This window comes from Rhea americana, unplaced genomic scaffold (genome assembly GCF_003343005.1).
Source record: "Rhea americana isolate MKP2758 unplaced genomic scaffold, rheAme1 scaffold_202, whole genome shotgun sequence".
Classification (NCBI taxonomy): Eukaryota; Metazoa; Chordata; class Aves; order Rheiformes; family Rheidae; genus Rhea; species Rhea americana.
The window spans coordinates 1,049,658-1,064,838 of NW_028186173.1; the positions used below are offsets into that span (position 1 = coordinate 1,049,658).

Consider the following 15,181-nt stretch of genomic DNA (forward strand, 5'->3'; position numbering starts at 1 on the left):
GTTATCAGAACACTTTCCAGGTTTGCATACACAAAGAAGATACCAAGAAAAAAAAATAGCAACTCCTAAGTTCGTTAGCAGAAAGAGACTTCTGTATTGAAATTGAATCTGAATCATGAGACAACCTCTCAGTCTCTTCATTTATGCAAAGATACTTGGTCTAACACTGATGAAACTTCAGCTGGTTTAAAAATGGTGCAACTCTAATGAAGTAAATGGAAAAAGAAAAATGTAAAACTATCTGGAAATGTAAACCAAACTTCTTCCTGAGTGCTTTTGCTTAAATATAAAATAGTCTATCATCAGAAGTGCATTGTCAGCCTTACGGAGATAAATTGAGCCATATTTTATGCCAAATATAAATTGGAAATAGAATTCCTGCTTTTTATAGGAACTAATTTTTGTATTCTGCTGTTATTCCGAAATCTTTCATTTTCTCCCACCCAAGAACTTGTGGCAGAAAACATTTCTGGGTATAATATAGTCTCTGTATATAATTGGGAAATATCCTTAAAAGCTACTGTTTGTCATTGAAGTTGATTAAAAAAAATTACTCAGTATTTTACATACACTACAGTAGGAACCCCTACATCCAGGAAATTCCAAACCCTGTACTTTCAACATTGGTAAGTAAGAAATGCGTTTTATTGCATCTATATAACATGCATTGAGACTAGCTATATATAGAATTGTCACTGACTTCTACAAGTTCTTGATAACCTTCCATTTATAACTTACTTGCAGACCAACTTCCTCCCATTGCACATGAATTATATATCAATAATGTATAAACTAATAAATTATGCTTGCATGCTGTTATCAAGGCAACAAATATCATTTAGACTGAAATAGAGAGCACCAGGTTCTGTCAATTATATTTGAAGTCTTCCACATCTGTAAGATTTCAACCATGTAAAAGAATGAGGTTTTTGTTTTTCTCTGAGACAGACTCTTAATTAAAAAATTGGTGAAATACACTCTGCTAGATTTACAGAAACATGAGAGATGATTGCTTCCTTTTTAAAATCAGTGTTTTTCATCTATTTTATTTAATAGCTGTTTACAAAACATAAGAAATGTAGCAACTGCCAGACTGTATTAGCCTAAGAGGTCTGTTTGGTGTTCAGTGTCTTATTTACAAGTGTCTGTTCACAATAGAAAGTGCACAATAGCTCTATGTGACACAGCCTGCCCTTGGACTATCCTATTGTAACAAAAATTAATTTCTAAGACCTGCAGGATATGTTTTTCTTTCTTTCTAAAAGTATTTGGATGTTATCCAAACATATATATATATATACACACACACAGTAAACACATTTAAGAGTTACTAAGTTTTTGGCTTTGATTACATTTTGTGGCCACAAATTTCAGAGTTTAATTTTTCATTAAGTGAAACAGCATTTCTTTTAATCAGTCCTAATTTTGCTGCCTTTCCCTCTGTCTTCTGTTTTTGTTTAGCAGGGTGAAAACAGGCATATAAACAAATACATTCTCATTCTTAAAGAAAAATCCTGATTCCCCATAGGATTGTTTATCCTTGATTCCAGTGAGACTAGGATTTGATCCAAAATTTGTATTTTAAATTTATGTTTTAAATGGTCTCTGTAGCCATTGTGTAGGATAGCTATTGATTTATACAAACTTTGGCAACAGATGTTTAAGTATTAGGGAGTAGAGGGATTCTGTTCATGAATTRCTCCAGCAATTTGCAGCTATCATGTCTTACCATTCCCAATGGCTAAAAGGCCAAGTGACCAAAAAACAAATGTTGAAGATGCTGAACTTGAACAGTCTCCTATGAGTTGACATATTTGTTTCTTAAATCCTGGCAACTTTTCTTCTCCCTGGCACTGGGAAGGAGAGAAAAAAATGCTGCCCCGGCATGCTCTARTATTGGCACCATAGCATCCACAGATTCTTTTCTGAACACTGGGGCAAAGCCACTTGGCACACAGCCACTTGCTGAGATGTTTCTGTCAGTAATGCATGTGGCAAACAGCAGTATGCGCAAGGGGTGACAGAGTCCTCTACAAACCGGTGTACCAAAATAACAGGGCTGCATGTTAGAGTGGGGCATTCCTCTTAGAACCAGAGAGAGATATTGACAAACTGCTGGCACTGGGAACAAGTGCAGCAAATACATTCCAGGGGCAAACTTTTTATTAGGTTAATTGTAAAGATTGCCAGAATTGAGCTGATAATTTGGCCATGGCCTCAAGCTGCAAAAATCAGATAAGCAGAAGTACAAAAGCTCTAGCAAAACACATCCTGGGGCAATAAATCAGACCAGTAACAAGAATTACTTGATTTACCTACTGCCTACAAGAGCCAGTTTCCATAGGAATCCAGAAAATAAGCTCTTGCCAGCCTCAGAGCCTGGTGCTTTGCACCAGTTGAAGCCATTTTTTTCACCATCTAAAATCTGATCACAGTTCAGGTGTTTATTCTTGAATTTTGAATAGATTGAAGTAATTTGAAAGGCCTTACCTACTTTACCTTATTTGTCTCTAAAACTGAAAAAAAACTCTTGCTAGTTTAGCAGATGATATTAAAGTCATTTAAATATAAGGCTTGTAAAAAAAAAAGTATATTAAATACACAGATTATCATAACATCAAATTTGTACAGCTCAGAAATGATCACAGTATATGAATAGTTTTACAGGTAGGGCAACACATAATTGTCAAAAGTAGTTTTCATCTGTCAGCTTTTATTACACAGTTAGCTTTTAACTACCATTATTGGAGCCTCCAAATTCCAAAAGTGTTGGAAAATTTCTGGTTCTGTTCAAACTACTGAGAACTAGCACAGTGTATTAAAAATAGGCCCCTTTTTCTGAACTATTTTGGAAAAACTAGTAATAGATTACTTGGGTGCACTGATCAGTTCTRTGCTGTGTATTTCCATGTACTAGAAAGCAATGTCAAAATGAAGGTTGAAGGTAATTGGAGAGGACTTGGACAATCAGTTCTCAATCCCCTGTCAGTTTTGTAAGGATCAGCAGTTACTATTTAAAATGTATTGGCATAAATGAGATAACCTTACTTCTTAAATTTTTAGAGTTAAGTTCTTTTACAGATAGGTTTAAAGATGCATTTTTTTTTTTTAGTAGCAGTGGCCTTTTGACAGTGCTGTTGAAAAGCTGATTACATTCTGTCAATAACATCAGTCCAATACAGAGTATTTTATAAAGACAGTTTATTATAAATTGTTCAATGTCAAATAAAAGCAGGATTCCACCATAACCAACTAGAGGTAGACATGTAATAACAACACTTATATTAATATTTTATTTAAATATATAATCAATTTGAATAGTCACTGAGCTCTCTAACTTGTATGAATAATTAAATGCCAATAATTTATATGAAAGATATTCAGAAACTCACTGAAAATGTATTCAGAAATACAGTTCAACATTTTTAGAAATGATAGGTGTATTTAGTTTCCATTAATAACATTTTAGTAATAATGACATTCATTCATGTTTTCCTTTCAGAACTAAACATGAAAATACAGAAGTTGGCAGCAGCCAATGTGAACAGCTACAGCTTCCAAAGAAAGGTGACAGTCTTTCCCAGTAATCAAAGTCCAGAAACTGGCTGTTAGCAATGCTCACTCATTGTGATTTTGGTGAGCAAGGGGCAGCACAGCTCTCAATCAGTGCTTTATACAAACTAGAAAGGCGAAGAGAGTACTCTTTTTTTTTTTTTTTTTTTTTTTTATATGTCCTGTGGGAATTGCACCAAATTTATGATAAATGCTTGGGTTTGACCTTTTTGATTAATATATTTTTTTTATCTGTAATGATTTAGTTTCTAAGGCAACAGGTCTTACAGAAAACTATTAGATAAACTGCTTTTTCATGCCACTGTAACTTCAGCTCAGATTAAGAAGTAGAAAGGCAAATTCTGTTTTCATGCATCTCTCTTCTACAACCTTCTGTTTTTAGATTGCCRCTGAGGTTTACTATTACAACTGCTTTGGGATTAGAGAGACATCTAGTGGGAATGAGATTTTTACATTGGCAACTCGGCAACCACAAGATGACAACTTTGGAAACTACAGACTGTTCAAAATGGTATGTTTAAAATTGGTACCAGAGGGCTGAGAATCTTCTTATCTTACTAGTACTCCCCTCAGTCATGAAGCGCTATTGCATATTGTTTTTCTAAAGAAGCAAAAACTAATCAAGTAGCAATAGCAATTTTAATTATCACATGGGTATAGGTTGTGTTAAAGTAAGGATTTTCAAATAGTGAGGTACACCCAACTGATGGAATGGAGCATAAGTGTAAGTGAAGCACAGCCTTATCCTAGCTGCAGCAGCTAAACTCCCTCCTCCTTTTCTGGGCAGGGCCTCACTGCCTGTTTCCTCACAGAAGGAGTAAAAGTATCATGTCACATCTCATCCTGGAGTGGCAATTCCAGAGTGACTCAGTGTCTAAGTGTTGCCCCCCCAGTGTCATATAATCTGGCCTGGCCACTGCCACTCTTTTTTCTCCAGGCCTCAGCAAAGGGGGAGACAAGGAAAGGGAGGGAATACGGTCAAGACAAAGAAATTAGGCAATGCTGCACTAAGATAAAATTAAGAATGATGAATACTTCAAATAAGCAGAACTTTGCTGTGAAGAATTCTGCTTCCTGTCATACTTGCTATAAGATTCCGCCCCGCCTCCTTCCAGCAGGAGAATATACTGCAGTAGGGAATAGYTTACAGGTTTCTGAGGCTGAGAAAGAAACATACCTCTTTGGTGTATGTACAGTATGGGCCAACCTTAGTTTGGAGCTTAGGTGATGCAGCTATAATGCCCATTTGGCATTAATGCTGTTTCCCTTCCTTCTGGAGTAGTAGTATTTCTAGTATTACTTTTTATTATTGCTGCAAGTTGAAGGAGTCACAGAAGCACGGTGCTGCGTCAGAGGCAGATTAAGTTATGGGTTCAAGCTGATCTCTTTTGAAACAGGTTTTTAGAGATCAGGCATSTCCACTAAAAATAACCTGCTTCTTGTAACTTGACAAATGGAAAATTGTAATCAATGAGAAGGTTGGTTTGGGGTTACTGATGGAAAAATGGCCTTCAAGATCATTCAGTCCTAGTTCATATCTGACATGTTTAAGCAGAAGTAGCAAAATTTGATCTACTCCTGACTGACAGTGTTTTGTGAGATATTATTTTAATGGCACAAACCTTTCTAAATTATTGTAACAATAATCATAACTGAAACAGAGCTAATTTTCAAGCARTTATCCTAATAAAAGAATAATTATGCAGATGCCAGATGACTCAAGATATCAGAAAAGAAGAGTGGACATTTTACCTAACAGTTATCAAATCAAGATCAGCCTAGTTTGATTTTAATTGATGATGGCTGTTCAGTAGGCTAAGTGAAATGAGTTTGCTAATGTAATTTCTAAGGGTAGAGGTCTTTGCTGACTACCACAGGTCTGAATGGATCAAGTTTCAGCATTATCCTTTCACTCCTACACACAATTCATCTAGGTCAGATTTAAGGTAGTTTGGTATTATGAGGAACTTTGTGTTACTGCTTATCATGTCAGAGAGACACCATCAGAAATTCTCAATGACAAAACACTATTGCAGCTCTAACGGCCTTAAAACTGCACACCATGCTTAACAGTCCTATGTTTTAGTTGAGTAACAAACAACTGTTTCTCTCATTTTCCTAATCAGGAATACATTAACTTTCACTAGAAGTGCTGAAAAAAGTGGAACATATGACAAAAAAAAAAAAAAAATTTCACAGGCAAGAGTCCTAAATATTAATGTTTTACATGAGAAGACCTTAGAAGTAAAGCTTCTAAGAAAGTATAGTTATTACAGAAAAACATGACTCTGTTTTGGAATTAGGAAAAGCATGCAGTTAGAGTCAGCAATACATTTTCCCAGGTTAATGGTGATTAATTTGTAATTATTAATATGAGTTTCATGTCCATGCTAAGACATAGTTAATGGTATTTGTATCTAGCTGTCTAGTTAGGTAACACATTTGTATTTTCCTCATGGAAAAATGCCTATATGTGGAGGTTGTAGACAACAAACATATTTGGATATTAACTATTAACCCATTTAAAATGTGCCCAAGTCTTGTAAAATAATTTTAATCAGTAAGTTTTTCAAGATTCTCCTTATTCTTGCATAGCTGGTTATAGAATGAAGTTTATTTCTGGTGTTGCTGCCTACTTACCTGTTTCATTTCTGAGACACAAATTTATCTGCTTACCTTGAACAGGAAAATGAATAATTTATTTTAATAATTCATAAGACACTGTTAAAGTAAAAGGCAAAATAATGAAAGAGAGAATTTACACAACTTCAGTCAAGAGCAGTCTAAAACTGTAGTCTAAAAATTAACTATGAYGACCCTGTATAGACTGGCCTTATATAAACTTTGCTTGTCTGTACAGGAGCAAACTCAGTGGAACAGCTTCTCTTTTTGCTAGTAGTATAAGTTGTAGAATCATAACAATGGAAGGCTCTCAAAGTGGCAAGCATCACAGAACACTGATCCAGCACCCTTAAGATAGGGCTCAACATCAGGAAGCACTGAGTTTCAATGCAAATGAATCTCACAAAAGATCATTAACATTACAAGGATTGGTGGTTTGAATATTCAGCTTAGTCATACACAACAAGGGATCCAGCACAATTAGATTAAATCTCTTGCAATATACAACGGTTGGCCTTGCTAAGATTGTCAGAGTCTGCTCCACATGACCTCTACCTCAATTACACAGCCTTAAGCATCACTGACCTGGTTAGGGAAGCATCTTTAAAAATCTGTATTGTATGAATTTGCAGGTTTGTGTTACATAACAAGAAGGATGGTATGTTTTATTTTCTAATTTGTAACAGATGGTATCTAGTAGAAAACAATGCACCCAATCCTGACCATTCCTTCTTCTCTCCACGTCAGTAGTATCATAAACTTCAARTATGTGTAATGAATGTTCAAAGTGATTTGGGACAGGATGATGGAATATAAACCCTGTAACAGAAAAATTGGCTTCTTCAATAAATTATTTTCACATAGATACTGGGGAAGTCATCTGATCTTCTAATTGCTAATCTACCAATGGAACTATAAAAATCAGTATGACAATGATTTGCTTTGTGTCTCAAAATTATGTTTGGAGTATTTCACTACAGGGCTTTGTATTTAACTTTTCGGTTTATTTCAGATCATCTAAATGCGCTTTGCATTTTCTATTCAGATCTTGCTCACAATTTTCCAGTGTGGACTTGCTAGGCAATTTTTTTATGGACAGATAAGCAATAGTAGGTACATCTTGTTGTCACTGCTAAGTGTCACTTACTTATAACAGAGTGGTTTCTAGAATTTTTAAATATTTTATAGGATTGCAAACTACATAAAAGAAATTATTTTGCACAAAATAAAAATACAAAAATTATCTGACATAGTGTTTGAAAAAGAGGAATTTAATCCTTACCCTATACAAGGATCAAACAGTTTTTATTTGCTATGAAAGATAGATAGAAGGAGATTAGAAAACAGAAGATTCCCAAATGGTACCYATTTGAAAATGCTGAAATAAAACTTTTTTTTCCCCTTTAGTTGCAGACAAAATTGTCTTGAACACCTATTTTAAAGCAGGACTCAGTAAAACAGTTCGTAAAGAAAAATTAAACTTGCATTTCAGCATAYTTATAATACATTTTCCTTTCACAGCATTAATCTAAGCAATAAAATGATCATTTAAMGTATATTTCCAGAATCCTCCACCCTCCATTTTTTTTCACGACAAATCTGAGAACAAAGAAAAGCAACATTAAAAAAAAATKAATTTCTTCATTCAAACAGGAAGATGATGCATGTCATTTTCAAWGAGGTATGTCCAGACCTGTAAGGTTTATTTTAATCTTTCACTGATGTTACAGTTTTCCCACAGATTTGCCAGACACCTCAGAAGAAATACTTCTGGGTTTTGGGTTTTTTTCGGATGGTGTCTAGTATTAGTTGGATAGTAGGTGGATTTTTTTTAATGTACTAATTGGAGTACATGAGAAAAGCTGGRTAGTAGCCTAGATTTGACTAATCTCATCCTTTAAAGTCACATTTTAACAAATGGAAACTTCATATCCTAAAAACAGTCACTCTGCCTAGAAATAGGTATGCCACTAGTCTTGTTCAGTAAAGGTTCCTACTGATACACACAATAATATTTATATTATTTGCCATTGAGAGTTCCTAGAAAGCTAGGTTTTCCAGAATATTCATCATTTTAATGTTCTTAAAAATACCTAAAAAATACTGAAACCTGCTGAAAACTAATACAAATTTGTTTAAAAGAATAACATGATTTTTAATTATATCTGTTGACTCTACAGTATYCTAACAGTAGAATATAGATGTTTGAGCAAATTTAAAACAAAGGTTTCTTTCTACTCAAGGCCAAAGTGAGGAACCAGGATAAGGTTGGAGCAGGCAGATGAATGCAGCAGTTTAGAATGTCCCCTCAGCAAGGAGAAAAATGAAGGAAGGAAAGAGAACAGCAATATAATTTGCCCTGAATCCTTCCTCAGCTGCAAAAGATCTAATGGCCCGGGGAGGTATCATCTGCACTCCTGTACCAGCACTGGTAAATCTGAACTTTCTTGGACAGTTTTAGTTTTACCTTTCTACATGGACATATATATATATATATATTTATACATATATATTTGATTGGGCTATCAAGTCTTTTGCACACAAGAGAAATTCAGTACAAAAAAAAGCAAATTACACTGCCATGATAGCCTTCCCTTCCACAGCAGGTAGTTTAGCAATACAAGTAACCCAGCAATGAATTAGGGGGGAAAAGAAAAAGAGGACAGACCATTTTAGTTTATTCAGATGAAATACTTATTCTCTGTACAACTTGCTGAGTATTAAAATCGCCTGAAAAGAGAAATAYAGTGGTAGGATTTCTTAGCATCACAGAGAATTCCTGTGTGATGTTCACAGCAGTTCACTCAGGCCACTGGACTGCCCATGAGCCTTTCTTGCCGAAGCGCGATCAACCTCTGAAACCACTTTTCTTCTGCTTCCGCTTTCTCAATAAATAGCTGTGGGGAGAATGGGGAGGAGAAAAGTAGGCACAACTCTGTTAGCTTTATCTGTATTTGTTATAATCTTACAAAATATATATCAACTATTTCAATGCTAAGAAAAGCACAGCTGCGTACCGGCATTAAAACAAAAAGCTGACATAAATACAGCAGTAAAGGCTGAGACTTTAATAAGTTGAAAGTCAAGAAATTTCTACTTAAGTCTCCTACTGAAACAACAAGTTTGTCATATTATGCAGGTCTTCTGTCTTCAGTAACCATATTCATTATTCAAAACTTGTATTAGTTTTGAGTAAATCATTTTACCATRCTAATTAAAAAATAAAATCTACTGTGAATACTCTTATTTCAAATTAAGTGTCCACAAAGGAAYTTGCCTAAGTTTAACTACATTGGTTTAAAAATCACATCTTGAAAAAGCCTGTCACATAGTTAAAGCTTTAGAATTTCATAAAGTGCAGTTAAGTTCTGAGTCCTCCATCAGCTTTCAAAAACAAAACAAATCAAAAGCATTTTTTCTTGAACTTTTTTATTTTTAAATTCTCCTACACTAAATTATCATGCTAMTTCATTCTAAAATGTGTATGTAACTCTAAAACTACATCACTTTTTAACAGAGCTTAATGTTTTGACTGGATAAAAGAATAGGACTGTATATTTTTTCTCATTTTATATTGTGTAACTGGAAATAGAACTTAGAAATAAGAAAGTTTATCCTGTGGTTTACARTGATCAACAACTCAGCATAATTTATCCTGTGAAAATCCTGAAACATTCATCCAGGTGTTCACTACTGAATTTTCCCATCTAATTCTGCTAAATTGCTAAGTAATTGCTTTGCATTTCTGTTCTACAGCATTTGTTTTATTCTTCAGATCATGTGACTGATCCAGGAACAAARCTTCAGCAAAAATATCAGCAGGAAAAGTTAAAAAAAGAAAACAAAAGAAAAGAAAAAAAAATTTCACTCACATTCATTTGGCTTTTAGTCAAAAAGGTTGGTAAACGTTTTTTGTAATTTTTCTCTTTTGGATTATGCAAGGGACGTCATCCTTTTTGAGCCAATGATAAGCTCATTAGTAAGTAGTCTTCAGATAACAGATTATTTGATAAGCAACACAACAAAAATAGTTAGGTCATATGAACCTGCTTTCATTCAGTGGACTGTTTTTCTCTAAAGATAAAGTAAATATCAACACACTTACATTTGGATGTGCTAAAGAATTATCATCTTGATATTTGATAGCAGTAGGAATGCTGGCAGTTGTTGCTGTTTCTTTTTCAGTAGCAGGGGCATCAACAGTTCCCACTCCTACAGTTACAGGTTCATACTTTAGTTCAGTAGGTTCTGTTGTCTAAAAAGAAAGAAATACATCTGGGTATCACTATGCAATAGCAAGGCTGCTCCTCAGACTCTGAGACACGGCAGTACCTTAGCTCAGAGTTCGACTTCTTCGCATTGCAGCATATGCCCACTAAAGGCTCCTCATGCAAACACCCCTCTGAATGTTTAGCTGGAGCTGCCTGGACACAGACTGATGTCCAGGCTGAACATACGAAGTGAAGCACAAGGCGTTGCCAAATTGCAAAAGGAGCAAACAGAGCAATTTGCAACCTTGCAGAACAGTAGCTTTTGGTTTTAGATCACTTTTCTTAAGAAGCTGCATGAACTTCTCGAAGACTTCTGRAAAGACAGTAATGTGTATGTTCTTGGGGAAACACAGAGGGATAATTTAAAACATTTTACTGTCAAATGGAAAAAACAAACCAAGGCTTTGCTTGCTTCTTCCAAAGACAGAAGTGTCTGGGTTCTCTTAGAAGACTTATTGGCCAAAATTTTGAAACTTGGATGTCTGAAGTTAGTTTTGCGGAAAGTTTTCTGAAAACTATGCCATTTATTTCCATGAGTAAATACAGCTTTAAAGTCTGGCTTCAGTTAAGCAGAATTAAAAATACTGATCTCTCCTTTTAATTACAATGTAAATGTTTGATTACCTTTGCATTTTAATTATTCTGCTTTTCCTTAAAAACACTTCATGATTTTATATGATTTTAAAAGAATCTACATGATTAGAACATATAGTCAAAGCATTTGATTATTTCATTGAAATTTCTCACACWTCTAAGCACATTCTTCCTTCACCACCACATTAAGCGCTTTGGAGAATTGTCTGAACACTGACTCCAACAGTGGGATTTAGAATTGTCGACATCGATGCTTTCATCAGTGGCAACTATACTAATAGTGCATCTTCCACCTGACTTTGAAAGGATTGTGTACAAAGAAAGGATATTGAAAACTTACCTTTTTGACTTCTTTACTTGATCTGAATGTCTGTGGAACAAAGGAGTCACTTTCAATAGCTTCAATTTCTTTTACTCGTTTGACTTGCTCTACTAGGGTGGTTTGGTCTACAAAAAGAAGTTGTAATGTCAGTATACATCAGTGTAAGCCTATGATAAATGCTATGTCTAAGCAATACCTTGAATATATTTTACACCATATAGCAGAAAAAAAAAAAACTTGTAATGCAAGCTAAAATAATCTGTTGCAGAGAAAAACTCCCTTCTTTAGTAAAAATAACAACAGTGAGTTGGCCGTTTTGGCTCAATATGTGATATAATTCAAGGTGCTAACTGATGAATTTGCTAGCTAAGTTTTTATGGGATAACTGTGCTAGATTTATAGCAGAAGTTCCTGGAAAAGTTAAGGATTCTCAGTACAGACAATTTAGTGGAGTAAAATTTGTACATTTTAGTAAAATATTTCTGCTTGTAAGAAGGTGAATTTGACTTCAGTGGTTGATGTCAGAAGGATGACCCATCTGTATTCTTCTTAAAACAAGCTAAGTAATTAGTTCTGTATTAACATTTACACTATGAAATGATTTTGACAAAAAAAGTAGAATTTTCTGAATTGTATTTTTGTATGAGGTAATAAAACATCTGTAAGATATAGATACTATATGTTGTGTGCCAGTATGTTTCTTAGCTGACTAAATGGAGAAAGCTATGGGAATGGCAGCTGTTCAAATAAGCAACACTGCTTCGTTACTGTATTCTGAGGTCTTACACAATGCATGCACATTTCACCAGATACCTGTGTAGCCCTGGTTGAGATTTCTTGTTGAGGAAAAGAATGTAGCTCCAAGTGATGTTTTAGTGAAAAAGAGTAGTTATGGTAAAACTTAGTAAAAATACAACCCGGGTATTGTCAGGTATGTTTTTTAAGTTCATTATTCAGTGGGATGATCTTCTGGATAGATTAGACTGGTAGGAAACCAGAAGTTCTTCATAATGTAAGATTCTTAATATCCTAGCAGAAATTCACCCTTTTTATCAAATTACTGATGAATGATGATGAAGTTTCGTATTATAGCTAAGCTGATGTACTAGTCAGCAGTGCCAAAGGGACATTTCTCTTCTCTCGCACATGCTTGTCATGCAGTCCAGCTTTACTTCTTTCAGCAAAAGCTGGTAGTAAAATCAGCTTGCTTGAAACACAAAACCTCATACTTAAGCCACAGTTCAACAAAACAGTAAATCACCTCTGAAGCTCTGCTGCCAGACTTGCAATRCTGTATTGACATGATGCGCAGTGCTGATCTAGTATGAACTCTCTTCTGGTTCAAATTTGTTTTTAAACTGTTTTGTACTGACAGGCTTTATGTCAGAGCAGATATCATATGTTTGCACCATCTAAAAGTTCAGCGCTGTCTCATTCAACAGCTTTCAGTATAAACTTGAAAGAAACTGCATATATGTCTACCTCTGCCTTATGTAGATCAGTTTTGTATTGCTGAGGGATCTGGTCGTGTGAAGATCAGTTTATCAGTCACAGAACCTTAAGCTATAAAGTAAAAAGGAGATTGCCAAGGAAAGTAAGGAAAAAGCAGTATAGGATAAGACAGTGCCATTTGTTCACATACCTGAAGTTTGATGGAAAATCTCATAAATAGGCAAGAGTAATTTTAAGAGTAGGTAAAACAAATTTAAAGTAAGTATTTGTAGCATATGTGTGTGTATAAAACATTAAAGAATCAAAGAATATTTAAAATCAGGAAAAGAGCTTGCAGGCCAAAACAGTTTGCAGAACTATTCAGAAGCTCAGAAGTACCAWATTATTTTTATGTATACAAAATTCTAAGTCTAGATGCATGCAAATCTACACACGTGCTGCAAAATGCTTTTAGTTTTGCCTGAGGAAAAAAATGAATGTAATTTACAGCTTTCTAGAATRGCTAACCACTGAAAACTCATTTTGGACTTTTAATGACAACCAAGTGGAGCTTCAGATGAACAAACTCATGACAGCTCTGAAATACTCCTGGAATGGACATGCCGACACTGATTTACCAACCCCTTAATCAAAATCATGGGTAAAATGGGTTGTTCATTATAGCATATTTGATAAAAAAGTATTTGCTTTACTGCCTGTTGCATTTTCTGCATCTTTAGATTCACACCTCAGTTAATTCTCCTCACCTTCTAKATCTAACTGCAGTGACTAGCAAACCTTGGATTTCTAACTCATTCTTCTAACTCTCTGCTTTCTTTTACAATTTTAACCCACTTATCCTCCATCTCATTTACTTCTGAATGCCACTTGTTTTACACACCAGCAACTGGGGCCAATGTGAAATGACTGAGGCGCCGTGTCAGCGAGCAGTAGACAGCTTTTGTTGTGAAGAACATTCAGAAAACAGGTAAGGGAGACAAGAGGCAGGGAAAAAGGTAGATAATTTTAAGCAGCAAACAAGAAGATACCTTGTTGGTTAAGAGTAACTTGAGAACACAGTTTCGCCTTTATGGATATGATGAATTGAAAAATCAGGGACATGCCAGCTATTTTTGAGTATGTTGAACGTGTGTAAAGTCAACTCTGACTGCYGAGTCTGGGTAACTACTTAAAGCACTGTAACTGCTTCAAATAATGACCTCACACCTGGCATTTTAATAATCTCATTGAAGCTGAGCAAGGGATTTGTAGCATTGTAGGAAATACACAGGAAGCTGAATGTTACGATAACCCCCCAGCCTGGTCTCCCCTGAGGGAAGAACGTCCGCCTACGGACTGCAGCGATACCGGGTACTTTGGATTAAAAAGAGGGCGCTGGAGCGAGTGGCGATAACCGGGAGGGACGTGGTCCTGGGTGCCCCGGGCCGGGCTCCCTGGTGGCCTCGGCAAAGCCTTGGCTTTGGCACCGCATGGGACAGCGCCCAAGTACGCACGTCAGCCTGATTTTTTGGGATTTAGAAGGAAAAAATCCCTCGGTGACTGTTCAGCTTGTGGCTAACAGTTCTGCTGGACTGCTGCAAAAGATTCCTGGTTTTCAGAAAGTTCTGTCCCCAAAGCAGTGCCCAGGAAGAGCCCACAGGAAGCATGAAAACACATCGGCGCTGCCCTGGCGGAGAGGGGCGATCATCTGCCGAGCCCTCGGTCCCTCTGGTCTGAGCGTAAATAAAAGAACGCCCAGTGCACTTGCTAGTCACGGAATTAAAACCGGACACCAGAGAAAGGCAGCTGAACGTGGATTTAAAATCAGCTGCGCAGCTCTTAATACCTTTTGTACGTTCCTAGCCCGTTACAGTATTTTACGTGAATCATACACAAACCTATAGGAATGACAAATCATTAAGTGAGACAAAAATCACTGAGTGTTTTTAGAATTACATCAGTGACATTAACTTGGGGAAAATGGACTAGAGGAAGCATAATCCATTAGCGTATGGTATTTTTGACAAACACATTATTGGTAGATAAAATGACTTCCATATGTTATTTGTCAGATGTCAGTAGAAAGGATATGTATTTCATAGTAAAATCAAAAATAATGGAGTCAGAAAGCTAAGAGGCTACAGACAAAAAAAATCAATACTAACTCATTGCACAGCAAGTCTTTTTACTGTGTTACAGCGAAAAAAATAAACTTAATATTGTATTAGGGCTTGTTGAGGGCGGTTTTTTTTTATAAATAGGCTCTCCTATCTGCAATAAAAATTACGGCTAAACTGATTTCCCGAGATATTTTCTGCTGACAATAACGCGTGACACGCGGAGGGAGGCGCGGGCGGGCGCGGCGCGG

At 35.8% G+C, this 15,181-nt stretch overlaps 1 protein-coding gene across 1 annotated transcript in view; it reads right to left on the reverse strand.

The window, feature by feature from the left end:
• Positions 1-6,250: 6,250 nt before the first annotated feature.
• Positions 6,251-15,181, reverse strand: part of RSRC1 (arginine and serine rich coiled-coil 1) — a 170,381-nt gene continuing 161,450 nt past the window's right edge. The window contains exons 9-11 of the mRNA XM_085304060.1: positions 11,401-11,507; positions 10,301-10,450; positions 6,251-9,092 (exon numbers count right to left, since the gene is read on the reverse strand). Of these exons, the coding sequence (XP_085160186.1) occupies positions 9,000-9,092; positions 10,301-10,450; positions 11,401-11,507 (350 nt within the window). The 3' untranslated portion in view covers positions 6,251-8,999. The remainder of the gene's footprint in view (positions 9,093-10,300; positions 10,451-11,400; positions 11,508-15,181) is intronic.